This window comes from Tupaia chinensis, unplaced genomic scaffold (assembly GCF_000334495.1).
Source record: "Tupaia chinensis unplaced genomic scaffold, TupChi_1.0 Scaffold000355_1, whole genome shotgun sequence".
Taxonomy (NCBI): Eukaryota; Metazoa; Chordata; class Mammalia; order Scandentia; family Tupaiidae; genus Tupaia; species Tupaia belangeri.
The window spans coordinates 1009669-1027034 of NW_006159850.1; the positions used below are offsets into that span (position 1 = coordinate 1009669).

Consider the following 17366-nt stretch of genomic DNA (forward strand, 5'->3'; position numbering starts at 1 on the left):
CTTCCTCAGTGAGTCCTAGGTCTGCCAGGCTCCACAGTGCTGGGCTCCAGGGCACTCCTGGGCTGGCTCCCCGCTCTGTGGGCCCTGACTGCTGGATAGCTCCTCCCTGTGAGGCCCTGCCAGACACAGTGGGGCACTCTACACCAGGCACATGTGTGCATGTGCCCCAAATCCCAAGAGATGGAGGAGGACTGCAGCGTGGCCACTGCCCCGGTGAGTGATTTCTTGCTGTCTGTCTCTGGTGAGCGCACAAACCCTAAAGCAAAAATCTCTCTAAGAAACCCCAAATAATAAAAACAATAATAAAATTAAAAGAAACAGTGGAGTGCTTCATGCGTAGTGCACCTACAGTTCCCAGAAGTCACAGCTCAGCCTGGGATGGGGCCTGGCATGAAAGCCCCAGGGAGTGAGTGATGACTGGAGGGTGCTAGCAAAACCAACCACAGCCCAGCCACAGTGCTGGCAGACAGCAGGCTGCCACTGAGCAACACTGGCCCACAAGAGGCCCTGGGCTTGACTCCAGGTTGGTGCACCACAACCCTGGCTGGCTGGAAGGCAAGGGAGAAACAGCGTGCAAAGACTGCTGGGAGAGCCCGCTTCCCTCCCTGTCTCGAGAGAAAGAGAGAAAGGAAAGAAGCTTAAAACAAAAACCCAAGGAAGAGTCCAGCTCTCAGACACCGAAGAAGCCCTAGCCATCTGCAGCCCAAGATTTTAGGGTCCTGCAGGTGGGCACCTGCTCCCGGCAGACAAGTCAGGAACCAGGAGCAGAACGTGAGCAAGAAGGTAGCCCCATCCCTGCAGTGGGCTGCTGTGCCGACATGCACCCAGAGGGCACTGTCCCCTTTAGACACCCTGAGTGCCCCAATCAGACACGACCCCCAGGTCCCTGCCGGAGCTCTGACACCCCTCCTCTCACCACACAGACAGCTGAGCGCATTTGTGAGCACTCTGCTTCTCAACGCACTCCTACTGTCGCACCCGGGGAGCTCCCAAGCACCCAGGGCAGGAAAGACCCCTCGCCATCGCACCTCACACGAGACAGCCTCCTGAGCTTGAGGACCTGCTGCCCATGCAGCCAGGCTCAGGCCTGACGCCAGCTCCCCCGGCCCCTGACACCATCTGCATGCCACGTTTAACTGGGGGGTGGCAGGCTACACCCTACCTGTGAGCCTCTGAGTGGCCACCTGCCTGGCCGGGGAGCCCAAAGAGCCTGGTCCCCAGGACTGAGCCCTGAAACACACGGACCATGAGGACCCGTTCTTGTGCTTTTTCCTGTCATCTCAGCCTGGGATCAGCGGTCTCGACTTCTCATTTTAGTTTTTTCAAACAACTGCCAGAGTGTGCGTGTCCCCCAAAGGGAGGAGGAAGCACCCACGCCCACAATGGGGACAGTCACGCTGCAATCCCTCTGCCTTCATTTCCATCCTGTCAGGGTTCTGGGACTGTGCAGACGCAAATGCTGTGTTTTTCCAGTCACAGGGCTGGGATCCGAACTGTGGTCGGCCACGTGGGATCCAGCTTCCTTCACCGCTAAACCATGGAGCTGGCTGGAGTGACTAACAGTAAAGATGACAGCCACACACACTGTCACTGCCAGACTCAAGGCAGGGCCAGGGCCAATCTGGATGCAGAGTCAGACTGCTCTGCATCTGGCAAGGGGAGCCCCCTTGTGCTGGCCCAGAGGGCGGTGAGTGACCTGGAGCTGAAGCGAGCCCCCAGCACTGCTGTGTCTCAGCCCAGGCCTGCCTCAGCTGCCTCTGAAGACCAGCAACAAGGCTGGGAGGAGAAACTGGCAGTGGGGAGGGCCACGACTGCCGTGCCTAATGCCCAGCGCCAGGCTTCGCACACCCTCTGGCTCTGGTAATGCAGGAGGGGTAGGAGACGGGCAGCCTCAGGGCAAACGCTGAGAGCCACAGGAGCCGGCCCAGAACTGCAGGCCTCTGGACAAGGTGCCGGGAGGGGGGCTGCAAGGAGAAGCCTGCCTCGTCTCAGGAGGGAGGGAGGCCGGCCTCCAGAGGAGCGGCTGGGCAGCCCGAGTGTAGAGCAGTCCCACAGGGAGCACAGCGGGCTCCCTCTCGGAGGGAAAGGAGAGGCAGAGCCGGTCCTTACGCCGTGTCTCTGACGTCTCTCGGGACCCGAGAGTTCCAGTCTCGGAAAACGTCATTCTCTTTGTCAAGCTCGCGCTCGTCTTCGCCGATGGTCACCGTGAACCTCTTCTCTTCGAAGTCGGGCTCCTGCTCTTTCCGAATGGTTGCCTTTTTTAAAACCTACCATGGAGAGGAGAGAGGAGTCAACATGGTGTCAGACCTGAGACCCCAACTCCAGGGGCAGAGCCCAGGCTGTCCTGGAGGCCTGGTGAGGAGCGCCGTCCGGTCTCTGCCCTCTGGGCTGCCAGGTGGCTGTCCTGGGAATGGCCTTGGGGCGGAGCTCCTGTAGGCCTCCCAGATGCAGCCAACCCTGCCTGTCACGTGCAGCGGGCTGGGGGAGCACAGGCTGCTGGCTGTCAGTCACCCCCTGAAGAGAGCGGGACTTGGGGCCGGGCCAGCAAGGCCGGCTGCTGGCAGGCTCTGGTCTGGGGTCCTGGATCCCAGCTGCTGCAGGCTCTGAGCCTCCACGCTGCCAGCCTCTGAGCTGTCCCAAGCCTTGCCAGCTGTGGGCCCCAGCACTCCTTCCTGCGGGCAGAAAGCTTCTGCAGACGGGGGCCGGGCTGACAGGACCGACTCCTGAAACGCACAGGCACACACACACGCCTGCTCTGTGCAGAGAGCGCGCCGGGCTGGGGGAGGCGCCACGTCTCGGCAGGGACCGCAGCAGCAGGAGTGACCGTGTGGCCCAGCCCCATCGAGACAGTGGGCCTGGTCCACACGGGGCCTTGGTGCCCTCCCAGGGCTTGTCTACGCCCTGGCCCGGCCTGCCTCAGAGCGTCAGCCATCGTTTCCCGTCTGCAACTCACAGAGCACCGCGACCTGAAGGCTCTATGGAGCTCCCTGCTCCTGTCTCTGGGTCAGAGAAATGCTGGTTCCGACCAGGACCCCACCAGGGCGTTACTCCCCGGTTCCTGCAGGGCCCGTTACCTCCTTTGCGTGCCGGAGTCCCCGTTCCCAAGCACTCTCTGTCGGGGGTTCGGGAGGGGGTGGAGGCAGAATCTCATCAACCACTGGCCCACCCTATTAAAAATGAGAAGGAAACGTTGAGAAAGCAAGTGAAACCTCCAAGCTAGAACGACATAGGACAGTGTCTGAGACCCCTGCTGGCCAGCCTGGCCGCTCCCCCGCAGGGGCTGCCACAGGGCACACCCAGCGTCTCGGGGCAGGGCACTGTGCTGGTGGCCCTGGCTCTCCTGGGCACGAAGGCCTGTTCCAGGAGACACGGCGCCTGCCTCCCGCGTGTCCCAGAGCCCAGCCGTGCAACCCGGACGAGCAGAGGCCATCACGCACCCAGGGGCTGGCAGGCATCAGCGGGTGAGGTCCGAGAGGCGGGGCGCCGTTGGGCGGGAAAGGGTCGGCTTTGGTGAGGAGGGAGTAGTTCCCCTTGTCGTTCACTCCAGGGTGGATAAACCTACAGTTCATTCCCCAGGTGCAGTTCCCTGAGAAAACAAAAGCCAGGTCAGAAAGGGCTTCCACGGGCTCAGCCACACGAGGGCAGCTGCGTGTGCCCGGGCCCCGGAGGCCCACACTGCGAGGCCGCGCCTTCATGAAGCCTTGGGAGGTCAGGTGTGGGGGGCTGGGGTCGGGGACCCCGCCACCTGGCAGCCCTGTACTCCCAGAAGACAGCACTGCTGAGAGGGACCCCCGGGCTAGAGACAGGTGACCCACAAAGCCACAGTGTCGAGTCCATCAGATCAACCCTCTGAATAGCCACCTCCCCTAGGAGAACGGCCGAGAGCTTACCAGGCCTGGGGCCTCCAGGCAGCTCTGGACTCTGAAAATACCCACAGTGCTCTGGGGTCACCAAGAAGCGTGAAAGTTGCCAGAATGTCTCAAGCCTGTCTCAGGGCAACCTTCCACCTCTGCACACCTGCGATTCTCAGCCAGAGCCCTGCCCACTGCTGTAGGAGTCTCAGGCACAGAGAACACAGAACACAGGCATGACCTGGAGGCACCACCAGCGAGGCGCTAACTGGGCACCCGATGCCGCCTGCAGATAACTGGGACTGTCATCAGCAACAGGACTGCCTGACTCTAGCACAGAATGTTGACACCAGAGTTTTAAATTAAAGTAGTGAATGGGGACCAGCAGTTGGCATAATGGCTACGTCACTGGACTCCCATGTAGTTGACTGTGGTTCGAGTCCCGGACCTGGTGGCTTAAACTCACACCAGGCGTGTGTGTGTGTGCATGCCCAGGGTCCCAAGAGGAGAATGGAGGAGAAGGGATTGCAGTGTGGCCATCCCCCCTGGGGGGTGATTTCTCACTTTCTGTCTCTCTGTCTCTGTCTGTCTGGCGAGTGCACACGCCCTATAGCAAAAACCTCAAAAAAAAAGAAAGAAAAAAATGTGATTTTCTGAATAGGTAAAGTGTACATATGGTTCAAACGGGAACACACCATAGCTAAGTAACTGAAAAACATGTCACCGTGTAGCTAGATTTTAAGTCATTTAAAATACACATTTGATCTTCTTTTTCTGAAAAACTGACTCTGTGAAGACTGCAGTTACACATTCAATCTTCATCTCGTTTGAGCATTTCTATTAACCAATCATGCTTTTCTTACATAATGAAAACCAAACAGAAATAATCACTTGGTATTTAGGAAAAAGCTACGTTTTACCCTAAAACATCGCAACGAGGCAAACTTGCACTCCCTGTGCTCAACACAGCACAGCAGTGCGTCCCCACGCTTCTCCGGGAGTACGAGCGCGACCGGGCAGCCAATCCCGAGCAGCTCAAGGCTGCGCACCGGAGGGGTCACCCATGCCCCGAGTGCACGGATACGCAGAGCAGACACCTCACGGCCGCAGGCTCGCTCCCGTGTCTCTGGCCCCCGACACACACACAGGGGGGGTGCCTGCCTGTTCTCTCAGTGATTACAGAATGGGCAGCAGCCGTGACCGAGAGCTGGTGTGGGAGGAGACACGGGCTCACAAGCCGTGACGCAAGGGCCACCAGGCGGGCGGGCGCTCCACCACTTCTGGAATCCCTAAGGGCTGCTTCTGAACTGGACGGCGGGGCCATCGGCAACCGCGGCAGCCCTGGCCCATGTGGACGCGTGTGTAAGCAGTGCCTGAGGGTTCGTGGCAGAGACCGACAGTACAGAGCACCTGCACACGTCCAGGCACCTGACGGAGCCGTCCCTGGCCTCCCTGGCGTATTACCACAGGGCGAACTTCCTCCCACCGGGCAGTAAGCCCACGGAAAGGACCTGCACGCCTGTGACAACAGCTCCCCCTGCTGGCGACCCAGACAGAGAACGTGCAGCGAGCCCCCACACGGACACGCAGGAGGCGTGGGCGTGCGCACCCGGTGGTCCGGGCACGAGTGTGTGAGCTCGTTGACGCACACGTCGGGCCCAGAACGGCCAGGCCTGAGTGGGAGCACCGCCCCGTTCAGGACGCAGCCTGCCAAAGCAGGGCACGATTTCCCAGCTCCCTCCGTCCCATGCTGTGGGCCTCCCCCGGGAGCTTCGGGGCGCTGTCTGACAATGTCCACCCAAACACGCCGCAGGTCCCTGGCCTGTTAGTGAGTAACTGAAGAGTAAGCAGGGACTGTGGAGAGTAAATGCAGACATTTAAAGTGCTTCGTGGTTCTTTAAGGTAAGACCTTCCTTCACAAAGGGAGACAGCATGAGCTGGTGAGGTCGTCAGGGCAGCCCTCGGACGACCCGAGAGCCCGGGCTCCTGGGAAGGTTCAGTTCTCGAGGGAGACCCCACGGAGCCCAAAACCCGAATCTCCGGCCGCCCCTGCCAAAGGCAGGCTTGGAGCGAGCGCCTCCGGCTTCCGGTCCCTGCACCCAGGAGGCTATGCACATGGGCCACCGCGGCCAGTGTTGACCGCGATAAGGAGAAGCGGAAAGACATCCCGCTAGCTTCCTTTAGAACAGAAAGACAAAGCAAAACGCGTGCGAACTGACGTTTCATTAAAGCATTTTAAACACACTGAAGAACACTAGTGTGGCCGGTCCCACAGCCTCGTGGTAAAGGGAGTCAGCCCACATGGCCAGCTGTGTTCAAGCGCGGCCTGGCGGCTTAAGGACCACTCGGGGCACATGCGTGTGTGTGTGTGTGCCCCACACCCTGACAGCAGAGAGAAGCAGGCAGGGCCTGGTGTGGCCACACTGGCCCTCCCTCTCCCCATCTCTCTACAGCACACCCCGACAGTCACGAACACCCGAGGGCAGTGTCACCTCCCTCATGAGACTCCAGCCCTGACGCCGGGGCCAGAGCAGCTGCGGCGCCTGCCTGTGCTGGTGCTGGGACGAGGGCGCAGTCGGGAGGGCGCGGATGCACAACGTCACCCGTCACCAGTCCCCCAGCCCCATCCCACCGGCACCCACTGGCGCCCTGAACTCTGGCCGGGTCTCTTCCCAGGCATGACTCTAAAACGCCACGTGGCGACCACTGTAAAAGCTCTGACACCCCGGGATGCTGGCGAGTCCGTGGCAGCAAACGGGGACTTTCGGCAAGCATGTCCTCACCTGAGCACCTGAGGGTCACCCTGCCAGCTCGCTCCTTGAAGAGCGGCAAGGCGTCCCCGCCGAGGCTCTGTGCACATCCCCACACCAGCCTGCCAGTGTTTCTCCAGTGTACCCCGATGTTCTGGGAGGGTATGACCGGCAGGCCTGCACAGGGGCCAGCTTCCCCGACTCCCCTGGGCGGGGCTCGCACACATGGCCACCTCATCTGCTGGGCACGGAAGACAGGCGCTGAGGGCTCCGGGCTGCTGGGGGCACACCGAGACGGCACTGCAGGGGCCGCGCAGCCTGCTCTGGAGACCCCAAACACTAAGAGCTGTGCACATAGCAGGAAGCTTGTGTCCTGAGGCTCACTCCGAAACGCGCTCTTTAGACAGCTGCACCCGAGTGTCGGACTGAGCTGGTGGTGAATCCTGAGGTGGGCATGGTTTACTGTAACTGCAGGGACAGCTGGGATCCGGGTCTCCAAAACGGCCTAGAGGACCCTTGGAGGTCCACAGACCACATCCAGAGACCCGTTGCTCCGAACGCAAGGGGACACAGGGACCCCCAAATGCAAGACGGCTTCTCCACGGAACACACGAGTGGCAGACAAGCACACAAGATGCTCGACGTGCTTGCTTACGAGTGAAATGTGATCACAGCAAGACGCACCTCACACCCGTGAGGACGGCCACTGTCAAGACAGAAGTCAGTAAGTGTCGGCGAGAATGCGGGGAAACGAGCATTCTTAGCAGGGACGTAGAATGAAGCGACTGCTATGAAACATTCTGTTTCCTTAAAAAATAAAAACAGGAACCAGCAGGTGGTGTGGTAGTTAAGGTGCTGGACTCCCACATGGCTGGCCACAGTCTGAGTCCGGACCTGGTGGCTTGATTTCTCATCTTCCTTCTCTCTCTCTCTGGTCAATTTCAAAAAATAAAATAAAATGACAATGAATAAAATTTTTTAAAAATTTAAAAAATATTTAAAAAATAAAAATAGGGGCAGGCTCTGTGGCCTAGTGGTTGAGGCAACTGGATCCCACGTGGCTAAACACACAGTTCAAGTCCCAGATTCAACAGCTTTACAACACGCCAGATGCATGTGCATGCGTCCCAAATTCCAACAGGATGGAGAAATGGAGTAGGGCGCCTGCCTGACCACACACACCCCTGGGGGTGCTTTGGCCCCCACCCTCCAGTGAAATTTTCCTTAATTGGAAACCGACCACGTGAGCATGCCCAGAGGGCTGCCAGGCATGCCACGAGGCAGCAGCCGCCTGAGCACCCACCTGTGGACGACCGACCGCGTACACGGACTGTGCCATCACGCGTGGAGTGGGAAGGGGATTCAGCCTTTGCAGCAGCACAGAAGAGCCTGGCGACGAGGCTGTGTGAAAAGAGGACAGGCGCCGCATGCTGCTGCTGAGAGAGGCCCTGGGGAGCGGGGTTCAGACCGAGAACAGTGGCTGCAGGGCGGGGCAGAGAAGGAGGCTGTCAATGGCTGCACAGCTGCCATTCTGCAGACTGGAAGGTCCTGCACGTAGGTGGTGGTGACGGCTACAGAGCGTAAGTGTTGCTGAGAACCCTGGACGGCACACTTGAAATTGTCAAGATGCTGGCACGGTGATTAAGGTGCCGACTCCTACAGAGCTGACTGCATTCTGATTGTTGGTCCCAAAGGCTTGAAAATCACACCGGGCATGTGTGCCCAGGGTCCCAGGAGGAGAGTGGAGAAGGGACTGCGGTACGGCCATCCCCCACTCATTCTCTCTCTCCCTGGCAAGCACATGTGCCCTATGGCAAAAGCTTTTTTTTTTTTTTTTTTTAAAAGTTAAGATAGTATATTTTATGTTATGCATATTTTTCAAAAGAATCACTTATTTACCTATTATTATTATTTTAAATTTAACCACAGAGAGAGAAAATGAGAATGCAAGTTGCTAGGTCCAGGACTCGAACCACAGTCTCCATGTGGGAGGTCCAGCGCCTTAACCACCATGTCACCTGCCGGCCCATATTACACCTATTTATAAACATTTTTTTTTTTTTTTGGAGAAGTTTCTTTTGCTATACGGTGCAAGCACTTGCCAGAAAGACAGAGAGACAGAAAACAAGAAGTCATCCCCCAGGAGGGATGGCCACACTGCAATCCCTTCTCCTCCATTCTCCCGGGATCTTGGGCACGCATGCACACATGCCCGGCATGAGTTTAAGCCACCAGGTCTGGGACTCGAAATGGGGTCGACTACATGGGAGTCTAGCGACACAGCCATTATGCTAACTGCTGGTCCCATGAACACAATATTTGAAAATGTGGAGCGAGAGATGGGGTGTAGCCTACAGACTGGTCCAGATGCTTGCTCACAGAGGAATGAGCAGCCCCACACAGACACAGCTGGAAGATGGCCCTCCGTTCTCTGTGGTTGGAGCTCTGCGTCTCGGTGTCCAGCGCAGACATGAGGGCTGAGGACACCAAGGCAGTGTCACAGCTGTGTTCCTGTACGCCCCACTGCCGATGGCCATGGACGTCAGCCTGCCCGATCCACAGCTCATGGCGCAGCAACGTACGTGTACAGCAGACCAGCTCCTCTCGAAGAGAACCCCGTATCAGGAAACACCCCGCATCAGGTTGCTAGCTCCGTGGCCTCACAGTTAAGGAAGCTGGATCCCACACGGCTCTCGGAATCCCGGCCTTTGTGGCTCGAAAACATGCTGGGGATGTGGGCGTATGCCCGAGACCCCGACAGAAGGGAGAAATGGCAGAGAAGGGGACGTGGCGCAGCCACGCCTCATGGGGGTGCTCTCTGGTCAAGGCACGAGTACACACAGCGCGAGTTAGCCCCGGGCACGCGGCATGTGCGCCCAGCCCACCATTCAGCTGCAGGGCTCCATTTCCAGCTGCCAGCTTCCACCGTGCCCAGCAACAGCTAAGCCACTTTCTGTTCTTGTGGGCCTGGCGGTCTGGATGTGCCTTATGGCAGAATTGTACTTATGGGGCCCGTTTTCTTCCTCTCGGCAAGACGTATCTGAGGCCCGCCGTGCCGCAGTCCTGCCCGCGACATCTTGCCTTCTGTGGCCTCCAACACTGCACTGCACAGACAGACTGCACTCTGACCCTCCATCCTCCCTCTCTGTGATCACACTCTATGGACAGCCGCGTGCAACTTCCTCCTGGACTGAGAGCCAGGAATGGCTCTGCGGGCGGTGCAGAAACTGCTCTCGCCTGGAGAGCAGCCGGGATGCCCCGCAGTGACGCCACGCAGGATCCCACCAGGAGGCTGAGGTTCCAGTGCACCCTCTTCCTCACGGGCAAGATTAACTTTGCTTCGCTTCTAAAGTAACGTCTTGAGCCAGCCTGTGGCCTGAAGGTGAAGTGGGTGGACCCCACATGGCTAACAGTGTGGTCTGAGTCCCAGGCTTGGTGGTGTGAAAAATGCATGGGCACATGTGCACGCGTGCCCCAAATCCCGAAAGGACAGAGAAATGGAGAAGGGACTGCAGGGTGACGTGCCTTGGGGGGTGCTTTCTTACCCCCCCCCGAATTCCTGTCTCCCTCTAGGGAACACGCACACCCTTGCAAATTAAAAACAAAACAGGAACTTCTCTTGTCACTGGAAGGCTCTTAAACTGAGTCACTGCAAACCAAGCTCGTGAACTGAGGCAGTTTCTCTGGACTTAGAAAAAGCAAGAGACACGTTCTAGAGAATGGGAATGACCAACCACTCCACCCACACTGCCATGTCACTGTGGCATAAGCCCTGTCCAGGAGAGGCGACCACTTAAAAAACACCCAACACAGCACCTGTGCCCTGAGTCATACCACAGGCCGCCGGCCCTGGCTCTCTGGGACTCAGCGGCAGGAACCCTCCCCAACATGGGCTCGCTCCCTGAGTGCAGCACCACGTCCCATTCTGAGCAGCCCACGGAGACCCCTGCAGTCATCCCCCACAAGAACGTGCCGCCGCACTGCTGAGCTCCCTGCGTGTGTTAAACTCTGGGAGCCGGGGGTGGGGGGCAGTGTGAGCCCCAGCTTCGAGTCCGGGGCACCCCCACTTCGGGATGGTGGAAGCAGCTGCCTCCTGCATGGAAACCATCAGGCTGGCCCTTCCAGGGGCCAGGCTTCAGAACCACACGGCTGCCCAGATCCGGGCACGGCACGGGGCGGCTCCAGGGTGCTGGTCTGAAACAGCAACAAACACGCACGCCACGTGTGCACGGACCCCTTGCGTGCTTCAGCCCTCAAATCCGGGAGACGCTCAACGTCGCTTACCCCCATCTGCGTGGAAAAAGGTCTTCCGTGTGCATCGAGTTCCCTGCAATACTGACATGCCCTAACCCAAGCTCTTTGAGAACTGCAGCAGCGTCCTTCCTACAAAGCGCTGCGTCTCTCTGCACTCCCGGGGAGCTATGGTGACGGGCACGTGACACGCAGCTGTCAGTTGCTGTGGCTGTGCAGTGGAGGTCTGTAACACCCCCCAGTAACTCGGGGTGAGTCGTCTGCTTTCTCCTGGCAAAACCCAACAGCTTGAGACAGCATAGGTCTTGGGGTGTGCCCAGAGCAGTGAGCCTGGCCAGGGCCCCGCCAGCCCCCCATGACGGGCATCTGGCACGAGGGACAGGGTCGCACTCGGCCACTCATGCTCAGAGCCTGGCTTTTGCACAAGGCCCACCGTGCCCGGCGCCCCTGCCCTCTCCCAGCACCGCGGCAGCCGCGGCCCGTGCCTGGTGACTGGTGCTGGCGCCCGAGGAGAAAGGCTCACCACGGCTCTCCCTCAAGGCCCCCTTCCTTCTGGCTTCACAGCCGTGTTCTGGGTCCAGGAGGAGGATTTCTGGCTCTGGAGCAGGGGACGTCAAGGTACTAGAGAGTGAACAGAGCACATCTGGTACCTTTAACCTGGCCTCTGAGTGGGGCGGGGTGTGGCATTGTTGGAAGAGTGGGCAGTGGAGTCACCACATCTGTAAGAGAAGTACAGGGAGCGCGTGTGAACGTCGGCCGCACGTGCAGCTGCGCCGTCACACCACCTCGGCTCAGAGCACCATCAGAGGGACACCGTCGCTGGCCCGGGCCGGTGCTGAGCTCCAGGACGGGCACCACACCACTGCTCCTCAAGAGGCCCTCGCCGACTGGGGTCCCCACCACCGCGTCCAGCCTCCCGAGGTGCAAAGAAGCCAGACACAAGTCACTGGGTGCTGGGGTGACGCCGCGTCTGAAATGTGGTGGGCCCACGCATTTTAGAACTTTCTACCAAGCTGCTCCTCTGCAGCACCGAACACCATTGGTGTGACAGGACAGACCCACTTGGCTGCTCCCAGAAGCCTCCCCTGGCCACTCCCCAACCCACTGCAGGGGAAGGACACCCTCTGGGACGCCTCAAAGCAAAGTGCCACGTCCTGACAGGTCAGAAAATGTAGACACAGGGGCTGGAACATTCGGCCTTCTGAGAGGCGAGGACCACGAGTGTCCAGGTTACTGGCTGCTGTACGGGTGGGCTGGGCCAGTAGCAGAGCGCTGTGGCCGGTTCCCCTGCACCGCCGTCACCGAAGCGCCAAGGGCCTTTCGCGAGGTCTAGGCCTACTGTGCATCCCATCACCCGCCGCTATGGACCGCCCAGTCTGGCCCTGGGACAGCCCACAGGATTTTGAGCCCTGACGAGACACCCCAGGAGAGACCAGGGCCCAGCGGGGCCGCGCCAAGGCCCCTCTCACAGACAGTTACCTTTCATGAAGAATCGGCAGGTGGGGCGAGGCCTCACCTTCCTGTCACTGGGGTCCTTCACCTCGCCTTCTTCCAGGTCGTCATCCTGGAACAGAGGACAGTCATCTCAGCGAGGCACCCAGCTCACCATGCTGGGAAGGACAGGAAGCGGGGCCTGGCCAGCCTCTCCCCGGCTCCCGCCCTTTGCTGGCCTCCCTGCCCACAAGCGCTCAGAACACCCACACATGGGGCGGTGCAGGTGCACACACTGTCCTGCACACGGGCTCTCCGCGTCTCTCACTCCTCTGATCGAGGCGGCTTTCACTACTCTGAACGTCTCAGTACATTTATGGAGCAGAATTTTTTTTAAAGGTATAGTTTTATTTATTATTGTTACTTTAAATTTGCTATAGGGTATGTGTGCTCCCCAGAGAGTCAGAGAGAGAGGGGGAAAGCAAGAAAGTAAGTCGCTAGGTCCGGGACTCAACCAGTGCCTTAACCACGCCACTGCTGGCCCCAGGAACAGAATATTTCATGTCCCTTCAAACTAAACACTGGGGGAACCAGCAGTTAGCGTAATGGCTATGTTGCTGGACTCCCATGTAGTTGACCACGGTTCGAGTCCTGGACCCGGTGGCTTAAAACTCATGCCGGGCGCGTGTGCGTACATGCCCAAGATCGCATGGCCATCTCCCCGGGAGGTGACTTCTCGCTTTCTGTCTCTCTCTGTCTTTCTGGTGAGTGCACATGCCCTATAGCAAAAACCTCTCGGGAAAAAAAAAAAAAAAAAAACCTAAACACGGGCTGGCAGGTGGCATGCTGATTAAGGGTGCTGGACTCCCACATGGCCAACCATGGTTCGAGTCCTGGGCCTGGTGGCTTGCTTCTTCCTTTCTTGCTCTCTCTCTCTCTTACTCCGTCCCTCTTTAGTCAAATTAAAATAAATAGAGTTGAATAATTACTAAAACCCCCAAAAAACAACAACAACAAAACCCCTAAACATTAATGGGGCTAGCAGATGTAGTAGTGGTTCCATCACTGGACTCCCACATGGCTGACCATGGTTTGAGTTCCAGACCTAGTGGCTTGAAACTCATACCGGGTGTGTCCATGATCCCAGGAGGAGAACGAAGAAAGGATTGAGGCACAGCCACCCCCCAGGGGATGATTTCTCAGTTTCCCTTTTTTTCCGGAGAGGTTTTTGCTACAGGGCACATGTGGTTAACAGAAAGAGAGACAGAGAGACAGAAAGTGAGAAATCACCCCCCTCCCCGGGGGGGGGCCACACTGCAATCCCTTCTCTTCCATTCTCCTCTGGGGATTTTGGGCACGCACGCACACATGCCCGGCGAGAGTTTAAGCCACCGGGTCTGAGACTCAAACTGCGATCGACTACATGGGAGTCCAGTGACATAGCCATTATGCCAACTGCTGGTCCCCCCTCTCTTTTATTTAAATAGAGATTTTAGTTATAGGGACATGTGCTTGCTAGAGAGAAAGAGACAAAGAGACAGAAAGCAAGAAATCACTTTTACCTAAGGCAAAACCTCAAAACGCCCTCCTCCACTGAAGACTAACTCCTGCCAGTTTTGGGGTGGGGTATGTAGGGCTCAGGGCATTGATGCCGCTGGGTGGTAACGTGGCCCCTCGCAGCCCGTGCTTGGTCTGGAGTATCTAGCCCTGGCCGTCCTTTTTTGTTTTCTTTATGTGCTTGCTTTAACTGCCAAAGGGTATGAGAGCCCACCAGAGACAGCGAGAAAGCCTCAGTGGCCCTGTCCTGCTGCGGTCCCTTCTTCATCTTTCCCTCCTTCTGGGATGTGGGGCATGCATACACGCACACCGGTGTGTTTTCCAAGCCACTGGGGTTGCACTCACACTGTGGTTGGACATGTAGGACCTGGCTCCCTAATCACTGGGCGATGGGGCTGGCCCACTGCAGCTCCATTTTGCAGCGACCGGGGAGCCTTACAGAAACTGAAACCTGAGTCTCATGCCCTGGACTTTACTGCTCTGGACGTTCTGCAGACCGTCTGCCACCTAGGGCCTGTCCCCAAGACTTTCACAGGCGACAACCCACCCCTCGTCCACACGGGCTCCTCCAGACTGCTCCTGCACATCCCAGTAGGCACGTCCAAGGTGAAGGACTCACCGCCCCAACCCTAGCCTCTTCCAGCACACCCTGGAGCATCGATCCCAGCTGGTCCTACAGGGCCACGGTCCAGCCACCCCGACCTCTCTGCCCATCTCCTGCAACACTTCTTCGTTCGGCCCACTGCTCCGTATCGCCTGGTCCCACCTGGGCCCCTCACGTGCTCTCCTAACACTCCAACCTGTGCTCCATGGTGCAAATGCCCTTTCCAGTTCCAAGACGTGTCCCTCCCTCCCCTCTGCTCTCGCGAGGCGACTCAGATGGGGGCCCCGGTCCCCTCCCCGAGCTCTCGCCAGATATACCCTCTATAGGTGCTGCGCCTGCGTGGACACCTGGACGCTCCAGTCCTCAAGACTGCCACCTGCCCTGCTGCCCGACAGGAAGTGCCCAGGGGCTTTTGTTTTCTGTATCTTTTAATCGCCAGAGGGTGCATATGCTTGAGGGGGGGGGCAGACTGACCCTAACTGTGGCTTAGTCAGGCTGCAATCCCTTCTTTCCATTCCTTTTTTTATGAGAGATTTTTGCTATAGGGCACATGTGCTCACCAGAGAGACAGAAAGTGAGAAACCACACCCCAGGGGGGATGGCCACGCAGGAATCCCTTCTCTCTTCTGCTCTTGGTGTATCGGGCACGCACGCACATATGCCCAGCGTGAGTTTTATGCTGCTGGCCTGAGGCTCAGCCACATGGGAGTCCAGCACCTTAACCACTAGGCCACCTGCCGGACCCACCTTCTCCTCCATTTTTGTACCCCATCAGGGTTCTGTGCACGCACACCCCCACACATGGCATGTGCTTCAAGCTGCCCGGGCTGGACCTTGAACTGCGTTTGGCCATGTGGGATCCCGCCCTCTCTACAAGATGCCTAACCACTGCTCTATAGGGCAGGACTTCGATAATTATTTGTTAAATAAAGAAATTCTGAAATGTTTGAAATCAAACTGTGAATTTAGAATGACTTTAGCTTTTAGAGCTTAAAATCTTATGTGGTTTCTGTTTTGAATGGAGGAGAAGGGATTGCAATGTGGCCATCCCCCTGGGGGGTGATTTCTCACTTTCCATCTCTCTGTCTGTCTTTCTGGTGAGCATACATGCCCTTATAGCAAAAATCCCCCCCCAACAAAAACAAAAACGAAAACAAAAACTTGGTCATTAAAAGTACCTTACAATGATGCCAGGAGTTGGTCAGGTGCTGGACTCCCACAGTTTTTTTTTTTTTTTTTTTTTGAGAGATTTTCGCTATAGGGCGCGTGCGCTCGCCAGACAGACAGAGAGACATTAGAGGCAGAAAGCGAGAAATCACCCCCCAGGGGGGATGGTCACGCCGCAATCCCTTCTCCTCCATTCTCCTCTCAGGATCTTGGGCACGCACGCACACGCGCCCGATGTGAGTCCCAAGCCACCAGGTCCAGGAGGCGAACCACGGTCGACCACGTGGGACTCCAGCGACATAGCCATTACGCTAACTGCTGGTTCCCTGGACTCCCACAGTTGACTGTGGTTCCAGTTCTGGATCCGGTGGCTTGAAACTCACACTGAGTGTATGTTTGTGCATGCCTAGAATCCCCAGAAGAGAACGGAGAAGAAGGAATTGTGGGGTGGCCCTCCTCTATGGGGGATGATTTCTTGCTTCTATCTCTTTCTCTGTCTCCCTGGCAAATGCATATGCCCTACAGCAAAAATCTCTCCTCCTTCTCCTCCCCAAAAAAGTACCTTCTAATAGGGGCCAGCAGGTGGCGTGGGGTAGGCCCTAGACCCCACGTGGCAGCTGCAGTTTGCTTTCTTACTCCTCCTCTGCGCACCCCCCCCCACCCCACCCCACCCCGGTCTGGTGAATTAAAAAGAGAATAATAAATAAAGTTAAATAAATAATAAATTTTTAAAGTACCTAGTAAAAAGAACAGACTCTGAGAGTCCTACCCCTCGAAGGCCACGTCCTAAGACGCAGACAGACAATGCGCTCACGGGTGCTGCGTGACCGCGGGCTCTACTCGCCCAACCCTCGGGTCTGTCCCCTCCCTTTATCACTCTCACAGCGACGGTGACCAAACCCACACTGTCATGTGCTTTCTTACGTCACCTTAAACCTAAGCTGGAGAGATACTCGATCCCCGTGAGGAAAGCAAAACTCACTGTGAAGTTCAAACATGCTCACAACTTCCCGCTCGCTCAGAAGGGAACGCCAAGTGCCACCACGCGTGTGAAGCCAGCGCTTCGGGGGAGCTAGGACTAGGCACGGAGCAGATCGACAAAGATGCTGCTACCACAGCCCTAGGAGCATGCCACCTCGAGGCTGGCAGGTCGCCGTGGAAGCCGGAAGCCGTCCGAGGGAGCCAAAAGGCAATAGGAACAGCCAGTGGGCAGACGAGACGAGGGCCAGTGTGCTCGAGGCCACCGTAGCCCCGAGGCCCAGCAATGGCTGTGTGGATGCGAAAGGCCAGGCCCACCCTGCAAGGACAGGCTGTACACACATGCACCTCGCAGAGGGACTAAGCTTGAGTGACCTGGACCAAGAGCATGGCAGTGGACAAGAGGGCCTGGTGGACTAACCACCTGCAGACTGCAGGCCTTAAAAGAGGGGGGTGCAGGCCAGCGAGTGGCATGGGGTGAAGGCACTAGGTACCAGCAGGGCCGGGGGCCTGAAAAACTCACCAGGCACGTGTACGCGCTTGCCCAGAGTCCTGACTGTGGTGTGGCCATTCCCGGGGGGATTTCTCACTTCCCCTGTCTGGCGAGCACACACACTCTACAGAAAACTAAAACAACCAGGGAGAGTGCCTAGGGAGGTCTCAGCAAATGTCGCTCGGGCTGAGCCAAGGCCAGTCTGACACCGAGCATCGACGAGCACGCACGGCCGCAGGTGCTTCCGCAGGACGGGGACCTCCACGTGGGCGAGGGGAGCAGGC

General features: G+C 57.8%; 1 protein-coding gene across 1 annotated transcript in view; it reads right to left on the reverse strand.

Moving 5' to 3' along the window:
- Nucleotides 1-17366, reverse strand: part of ZC3H18 (zinc finger CCCH-type containing 18) — a 62843-nt gene that overhangs the window by 38021 nt on the left and 7456 nt on the right. The window contains exons 2-6 of the mRNA XM_027773441.1: nucleotides 12332-12416; nucleotides 11503-11571; nucleotides 3438-3586; nucleotides 3075-3167; nucleotides 2110-2267 (exon numbers count right to left, since the gene is read on the reverse strand). Of these exons, the coding sequence (XP_027629242.1) occupies nucleotides 2110-2267; nucleotides 3075-3167; nucleotides 3438-3586; nucleotides 11503-11571; nucleotides 12332-12416 (554 nt within the window). The remainder of the gene's footprint in view (nucleotides 1-2109; nucleotides 2268-3074; nucleotides 3168-3437; nucleotides 3587-11502; nucleotides 11572-12331; nucleotides 12417-17366) is intronic.